Below are 8,484 nucleotides of genomic sequence, written 5' to 3'. Positions count from 1 at the left end.
AAAAAAAAAAAAAAAAAAAAGCTGATAACTGATTATTGCATTGAAACCATGTATGGGTCACCTCGGTTGTATTCCCAAACGTAGATATACAGATATACTTCATAGTGTAATGTTATATTTTTTAAATGAAAGTTATAAAAGTACACCCATTAAAAAACTTATCATTTGATATTTGACAAAACATAACATTTGTAGTTATTTAAATAAATGGCTGAACGTTTTACTGGTTCAAAGGTGATATTACTAAGTTACATAAAAGACAGAGTTAAAGCGAAAATGCACTTGTGGTATGCTAAGTCCCTGTCTCAAGGAGGGAAAGAAGTCCTAATCAAATCAGTAGCTCTAGCAATGCCAGTTCATCTGATGTCATGCTTCAAGCTCCCAAAGACGACTTTTTCCAATCTCGCAAGTATAATGGCCGATTTCTGGTGGAACAACCAAGAGCATGCAAACAAGATACATTGGCAGAGCTGGAAAAAATTGTGTCTACCTAAAAGCCTTGGTGGTATGGGGTTTAGGGATATCCCAACCTTTAATCAGGCTCTTTTAGCAAAACAAGCTTGGAGATTACTTCAGTATCCTCTTAGTCTTTTTGCTCAATTGATGAAGAGTAAGTATTATCCAAAGTCAGATTTTTTGTCTACAAAGCTTGGCCCTCGTCCTTCTTTTGCTTGGAGGAGCATCTTACATGGTCGAGATCTTCTGATCACCGAATTATCAAAGAAGGTGGGTAATGGCAACTCTACCAGAGTATGGATGGATAATTGGATTGAAGATGGGGAGATGAGACCTCCGTGGAGACGAAATAATTTCTTCAATCCAAACCTACGAGTTTCGGACCTCATTGACAGGAGAAGAAGGAAATGAGATCCTCAGAAGCTGCTTTATCATTTCCTCCCAGGTGATATTCAGAGAATAATAAAGATCAAACCGGTGGTTGACAGCGATGATTTCTTTACTTGGAAATTCAACAAGAGCGGTGATTTTTCGGTAAAGTCAGCCTACTGGCTGGCTTCGCAGTCCAACAACATCCCTCTTAGACTACAAGCAAATCAGTTACCATCAACGAATCCGCTAAAATCCTAGGTGCGGAACGTTCCAACTGATCCAAAACTTAAAATCTTTCTCTGGAAAATCTTATTTGGGGCTCTTCCGGTTGCTGATGCTATAAACAGTAGAGGCATGAAAGTTGATGATGTATGTCAGATTTGTGGGAACGAGGGAGAATCCATCAACCATGTTCTTTTTGTTTGTCCAATGGCGAGACAAATCTGGGCATTAGCAGGAGTCCCATCACCAGAATTTGGTTTCCATAATGGTTCGATCTTCTCAAATATCCACTATCTCTTAGAGAATCAGGGAAACAGGCTGTGGCCAGAGGATATAAGAAAATCTTTCCCGTGGGTATTATGGAGGCTGTGGAAGAACCGAAACAATGTTGCTTTTGATGGCTTGTGCTCCTCTCCTTTGGACACAGTGCAAAAAGCTAAGGACGACTGTTTTGAGTTGGTAGAGGCTCAAAAAGTTGATGAACAGGATATTCCTCTAACTGACGTGGTTTCGGGTGTTGGTAAGGAAACTAGTTCAAGGGGTATCACTCAAGAATTTAACTCTTGGTTACCCCCTCCTTTTACTTGGTACAAATGCAATATAGGCGCTTCGTGGTCTAAACGAAACAATTTAGTCGGGGGTTCGTGGGTCTTGAGAGATCACACAGGGATGGTTGTTCTACATAGTAGACGAGCTTTCTCGAGGATAAAGGATCGCGAAGAAGCTAATCTCACTTGTCTTCTCCGGGCCATTGAGAGTATGAGTTCCCATAGGGTGGAAAGGGTGGTCTTCGCTCTTCAAGATAACCTCTTGTTCAACATTATTAATAGGACGGATGCGTGGCCTTCTTTCCGATTTCAAGCAGGAGAGGTAAAAGCTGGGTTGTATCATATCAAAGACTGGAAATTTTTTTTGGAAAACTCAATTTCAAATAGAGGTGCTATGCTTATCGCTCAAAGTGTAACAATGGATGGCAGACTAAACTCGTATGTGGCTACGGGTCCTCCATCTTGGCTGCAGCATTTATTTAGGGAAGAAAGATTTATTCCCCCTGTTTGATCTTGATTTTTTGATGTAGGTAGCATCATTTTTTGTAAAGGCCTCCCTTTGTAATGGGTGATGGCTCGTAGTTAGTATAAGGTGTAGAGGAAGAAAATGATCCAGGTTTAATCCTTTGTAGGTTTTTGTAACTGTTTCACCAAAACTATCAATCGAATATAACAACAGTTGTCCAAAAAAAAAAATGGCTGAACGTTAATACTTCATCTGTTTTACAAAACGTATTTTTAAGGACTTCTGCACACACACTCTTTTTTTTTATCGAGGTAAAACTCTCATTAAATAATAAACCTCATTTCATAATAATACATTAGGTTTTCTGAATTCAATTCTATAGAAAAGTGAGTCTATTAGTCCCTTTTTTTTTTTTTTCTTAACCTTTTCTTTCCACTTTCTTTTACGCGAAACATACTCAAACTCAAAACCAAAAACCGTAATGATGTATATAGTCATATTAATATTTTTAAGATTTTTGGCATTTGTTGGAAAGATTCAAGATACAATATGAATTGTTTTTTTCAAGCTTAAATTTCTGACCTACACAATTGCTAAACAACTCTTCCGATTGACATTGACACGCATGTCATCGTATTAAAAACTTGTTATCGTTTGTTGGACCAGCGATGAGTGATCTTATACGTTATTTTGATTGTGAAGAACGACATATATAAGAATCTTTTGTCATCAGACTAATCTCCTTTAGATAGTGTAGACGCTAAGTACTAATTTACAATGGGACTAGTGTTTAGCCAATGATAAAACATAAGAGTAAAACAGGACACGTGTATATCACTGTCTCAGCAATTATACGACTAATTATGGAATGAGACTTGCTTCAAATTTCTCTGTTTGGTTTATTACACAACCGCACAAATCAAAAATCTACAGAAGCGGCAAGGTCCACTTGGTGGTCGACAAGTGCGACTATTGGAGCCAAAAGGAGAGCATCAATGGACCACATATACTGGTGTCTTTACACCCACATATTATTTATTGACAGAGTATAAATGTATATTAGTATTAGTTAGATGTTATTATAATTTGAAGGGAACTAATGCAATTATTTATATCGACGCGTTACATCAGTAGAGGCTCCCACACTTGGACCAATGAAGAGGCGTATTTCGGTTAAGCAAAGTTTGGGGACCCTCTTAAGTTTGGGGACCCTCTTCCAAGTAGCACTACAATTAGAGAATTTGATTTGGTTTCTCTCCTAACCACCAAATGTTGTTTTCTTAAATAAAAATCAAATAAAATATCCCTCCATTAAAACTTCCACTTTACTCACATTATAATGGATATATATAATACAACATGAAGAAAAATTTTAATTATATACTAAAAAAAAAGTTTCAATAATGCGGTCGAAGTTAATAATATCACAATAGCATGAATGAATTTGATCAGTTAAAGAGTGTACCTTATCAAACCAATGATCAAGTAAAGTTCCACCATCTCTTATCGTTTCTAAGTTCTAACATCACATTCATAGTTTATACTACTAGCTAGTTTTATGTCACAAAATCAACTTTAACCAAATAAATTCTTCTTATTGTTTTGATAATTTACATCCAACCATGTGTCTAGAGTGAATTTATCACTGCTTTTTGAGTATTAAGTACTAAGATAATGAATACATAGATTGCAATAACTTGATTTGCATTGTAGACGTAGTTGGTCACAATTTATGGGTTAAGTAGGTGGTTATTGTCGTCCAAAATATAATGACGTTTTACGAAACCAAATCCAAGTAAAAATGTACACATAAAACAAGCGAAAACGTCTCCTCCATTACAAGAAAAGACGCATATTGCTTTAGAATGAAAAATTATTAGGACAAAAAACTTCACATGTGTGACTTAATTCTTGTTATTTTATCATATACTTATGAATATGATAAAACAGTACACTATTCTAATGTCAAAACGTGATTATTTCGGTTATTTTATTTCAAGTTGAATAGAAGAAACGCAAAATAAAATATCTCAGTTTGTTTTTAGTAAAAAAGATCATATCACATGTACGAGAGCAATAATGAGAAGAATCCATCTGCTTAGTTCAACAATACTGTGCTTTTCTAATACATAGCAAATGAATAATGTCTTACAACTAGTACTAGATTACAACATAGTTAATTTTTAATCAAAACCCACTAAATCTAGAGAGACTTTTACATTCCCCAGATTCCTCTAGCCGAAGCCACTCTGCTATTAGATCTGGCTGTGAGTTCATACAAAATCCTAGCAAATGAATCAGAATACTTACCTTCTTGAAAAAGCAGCTCAGCGAAAGCATTCTCGTACGCGAGTAGCAATCCTCTGTTCTGAGGCTCAGAGACAAGGTTCTCCAGTATCATTGCAGCTTTTCTGCACACTTCTGGAACCGGATGCGGAGTCTTTATCACTTTCAGTAATCTATCAACCGCCCTGGAAACGACCATAATGGTGTGTCATTGTTGGGATCTAAAACAGTTTAAATGTAATTTGATATGATAAGAGAGGGGGATTATATACCATCTCTCACTAGCGAGCTTTAATCTGCAATCCATGTTAACCTCCACGAGATTGTAGAGTGCTCCAACAGCTGCGGCTTGTGCATCAACGGCTTGTATGCTCAAAAGATCGACCAGTCGCTTGTGTATCTGCAAGGGATTGGGTTCATTGTTGGGTTTATTCTCTACTTAAAATGAGCAAGTAAGCAGAAACCATAAGATGATGATTACAAGAAAGAAGGTATCAAACCTGTGGGATTAGGGGACTAATGAAAGGTTCATTGTCCGGATTGATTATCAAACGCCCTAGCAATTCGGCCGCAGCACAATTCCAAGCTTTGACAGAGGAATCAAGAATTCCGACCACAGCTTGAACAGCTTTCTTTTCACTATTTGCACAAGTAATGATTGACTCACATTAAGTTGGAGTTTGAAACAAGTTATTATGCATTGTGTTAAAAGTATACAGGGAGATACAAATTCTCACTTTATGTTGATGAATGACTGTTTAAGCGAGCTGAAGATTCGCAGATCCATTAGATGCGCTAGGTTTACAATTGTCTCGAGCGAGTTTGTGACCAGCTCTTCGTCCTCTGTAAACATAAGAGTCGCTAAGACCATACTTCCCAATCAAGTATTAAGAACATAAAAAGGAAAGACTAAAGAGAGACAATGCATTGATGCCAATTCAATCCAAGAAACAGAGGCAACTGTGAGGAATTAACTAGTAAAAGAAGCAAAAAAAAAAGAAGGTTCGGATTCGTATTCCTCCTTACCGGTCATGTGATCTTGTATGCACTGGAAAACAGTTTCTAAGCAATGGCGATGCTGAGCCATTAGAACTTCATTATCAGGCATAAAGGAGAAGTTGCGGATAACGTTTGAAGCAGCAATGGCACACATTTGTTTCTCTGATCTCCCTTCATCGTCTAGATTAAATAAACCATCCTCTTCCATCCACCACTGAGATGACTGATGTTTTCCAGTGCTCTTTTTCCCTAATGCCTCAGCAGCTGAAGAACCAATGCCGGATCTGCTAGGCCATATTATAAACCGCGCTTAGGTTCTAAAATAAAAGCAAAGATATTTCAAAATTATATTGAGAAAGGAGTATCGAAAGTGGCTCACCCAGGGGGTTGAATAGTGGCTAGAGCATCATACTCATTGCCAAATCCCGTAACTGAAGTATGTGTACCTAAAGATCTGACCCTAGTTCCTCTTGTTAGGTCCTTTGGAAGAGCTATATCACGCCAGTCATCTATCTGCCAAATTATTAGCATACGTTGGTTCAAAGAACAGAGAGAAAAAAAAAACATAATCCTAACACTAAACATCAAACCTAAAATACAGAAACAATTGAATCAACTCACAATTAAGAGAAGGGCATCAAGCAAGCCAGGTATCTTTGCTAGAGGCATGACATCTCTACGAATATCTTCCTTCTCTTTGAAGGAGAGCAATGTAAGCGTATTCAAAGCCCATGTCACCTCACTCTTCAAACCACTCTGTAGCGCAAGGACTATTCTTCTGTTGTTCTGTTCTACAAATTCCAATGATCCCAGCAAAACAACCAATAAGAAACAAACAAAACCATAATTCTCTAGTAAATAAATGGTAACGCAAATATCCAAAATATGGAAAGTAATGAGCTTTAAGCTAGTGGTGCCAGAGATAACCACAGACTGAGAGAGTCACAACCGAGATCAGATTCGGCAGTACAAAGAAGAGCTCATCAATCTCAACTTAATTTTCAAATCAATGTAATCTATTCACAAGGACGGTAACTAATCTCACGAGAACAAAACAACGAAGATACACTGATTGCGAAGCTTACCCATGATAGAATTGTGAACAAGAAGAGAAGGACCGAGTAGAGCTGACGGAGACATCGCTTCGGCCGCCGCAGCTGCAGCAGCAGCAGCAGCTGAGTTAGCACTTGTACTACCAAACGGACGGCCTCTCTTCGCCGGTGGACCCGAAGATCCACCGGAGTTACCGCCGGATTTCCCAAGCTCCCGTTTCTGCATCTTCTCTCTCTCTCTCTCTAATTGGGAAATTTAGGGTTCGGAAATTTTGACCCGGAGTTTTTAGTCCGGTTTAAGATTCCCAGACAATAAAATATTAAAAAGAGCATTTAATCCCTCTCTTTCAGTCAGAAGGTTCCGGTATAATCGAAATTTAAAACGTGTTAGTTCGATTTAGTACGGTTTATTCCGGTTAGAGTCAGACGATGTAATTTACAAGATTGTTAAAAAGGGATCCGGTTTAATTGAAATTAAAAACGTTCACGTCTTCACGTGGATGGTTTTATACAGACAAACTTGCAGAGGAATCGCCAAACCCTGCGCCGCCGTTGTTTCGCCGTCAAAGCAAGCTAAACACCACTCTCTTGAAACGTCTGAGCTCCGCCAACAATTTAAGGTGATTTTTAGATTTCAATTTGCGCTCCCAAATTTTTTGATTTGAACTTTGAAATCTTCTGGCCGTGTTTTGGAATTTTTCTCTCTCGTTTTGATCCTCTCTTTGAGAAGTTCACAACTCATTGTATTCGATTCGCAATCGGATTTTTCGAATTCGGTCTCTCGATACAGGTATTGAATCTGCTTCTTGATAATTATTATCTTGCAGGTAGCTGTGTGTTGTGTGTAAATCGAAGAGATGGATGAGTCTGACGGTAGAAAAGTTAGGAACATATGTATATTAGCACATGTAGACCACGGTAAGACGACCCTAGCTGACCACCTGATTGCTTCATCTGGTGGCGGTGTACTTCATCCGAGACTAGCCGGTAAGCTTAGGTTCATGGACTATCTTGATGAAGAACAAAGGCGTGCAATTACGATGAAGAGCTCTTCGATTTCTCTACGATATAAAGACTATTCGTTGAACCTGATTGATTCCCCTGGGCATATGGATTTTTGTAGTGAAGTCTCAACAGCTGCTAGGTTGAGTGACGGGGCTTTGGTTTTGGTTGATGCTGTTGAAGGTGTTCATATTCAGACTCATGCTGTGTTGCGTCAAGCTTGGATTGAGAAACTGACACCTTGCTTGGTGCTTAATAAGATTGATAGGTTGATTTGTGAGTTGAGGTTGAGTCCCATGGAAGCGTATACACGTTTGATTAGGATTGTTCATGAGGTTAATGGGATTGTGAGTGCTTATAAGTCAGAGAAGTATTTGTCTGATGTTGACTCTATACTTGCTAGTCCTTCTGGTGAGCTTTCTGCTGAGAGTCTTGAGTTGTTGGAGGATGATGAAGAAGTTACTTTTCAGCCTCAGAAGGGGAATGTGGTGTTTGTGTGTGCTTTGGATGGGTGGGGTTTTGGGATCGCTGAGTTTGCCAGTTTCTATGCCTCTAAGCTTGGAGCTAGTGCGACTGCGTTGCAGAAATCATTGTGGGGTCCTCGTTATTATGTTCCTAAAACTAAGATGATTGTAGGGAAGAAGTCTTTGAGTGCAGGAAGCAAGGCAAAACCAATGTTTGTGCAGTTTGTGCTTGAGCCTTTGTGGCAAGTTTACGAGGCTGCACTAGATCCCGGTGGGGATAGAGCTGTTCTTGAGAAAGTTATTAAATCTTTCAATTTGTCTATTCCACCACGCGAACTTCAGAACAAGGATCCTAAAAACGTTCTTCAGTCAGTGATGAGCCGTTGGCTTCCTTTGTCTGATGCAGTCTTGTCTATGGCTGTGAAACATCTGCCAGACCCCATCGCAGCACAGGGATACAGAATCCCGCGCTTGGTTCCAGAAAGGAACATTATCCGTGGTGACGATGTTGATTCAAGTGTCCTTGCAGAAGCAGAGCTTGTTAGAAAATCAATTGAGGCTTGTGATTCTAGCCATGACAGCCCGTGTGTTGTGTTTGTGTCGAAAATGTTTGCTAT

At 38.8% G+C, this 8,484-nt stretch overlaps 2 protein-coding genes across 2 annotated transcripts in view; one reads left to right on the top strand and one right to left on the bottom strand.

The window, feature by feature from the left end:
- Positions 4,142 to 6,683, bottom strand: LOC109124541 (armadillo repeat-containing protein LFR-like). The gene is made up of 8 exons (XM_010490034.2): positions 6,435 to 6,683; positions 5,971 to 6,140; positions 5,729 to 5,862; positions 5,377 to 5,633; positions 5,088 to 5,193; positions 4,851 to 4,989; positions 4,623 to 4,750; positions 4,142 to 4,535 (listed from the first exon to the last, which is right to left on the bottom strand). Exons 1-8 carry the CDS (start codon positions 6,625 to 6,627, stop codon positions 4,280 to 4,282), a joined length of 1,383 nt encoding a protein of 460 aa, XP_010488336.1. The 5' UTR covers positions 6,628 to 6,683; the 3' UTR covers positions 4,142 to 4,279.
- LOC104767769 (elongation factor-like GTPase 1) overlaps positions 6,884 to 8,484 on the top strand; it is a 4,247-nt gene continuing 2,646 nt past the window's right edge. Inside the window, exons 1-2 of the mRNA XM_010491751.1 lie at positions 6,884 to 7,021; positions 7,229 to 8,479. Coding sequence (XP_010490053.1) covers positions 7,259 to 8,479 — 1,221 coding nt within the window. The 5' untranslated portion in view covers positions 6,884 to 7,021; positions 7,229 to 7,258. The remainder of the gene's footprint in view (positions 7,022 to 7,228; positions 8,480 to 8,484) is intronic.

The sequence above is a fragment of the Camelina sativa genome, chromosome 19 (assembly GCF_000633955.1).
Source record: "Camelina sativa cultivar DH55 chromosome 19, Cs, whole genome shotgun sequence".
In the NCBI taxonomy this organism is placed as follows: Eukaryota; Viridiplantae; Streptophyta; class Magnoliopsida; order Brassicales; family Brassicaceae; genus Camelina; species Camelina sativa.
The sequence above is the reverse complement of the archived record's forward strand: the minus strand, read 5'-3'. Positions and strand labels throughout refer to the sequence as shown.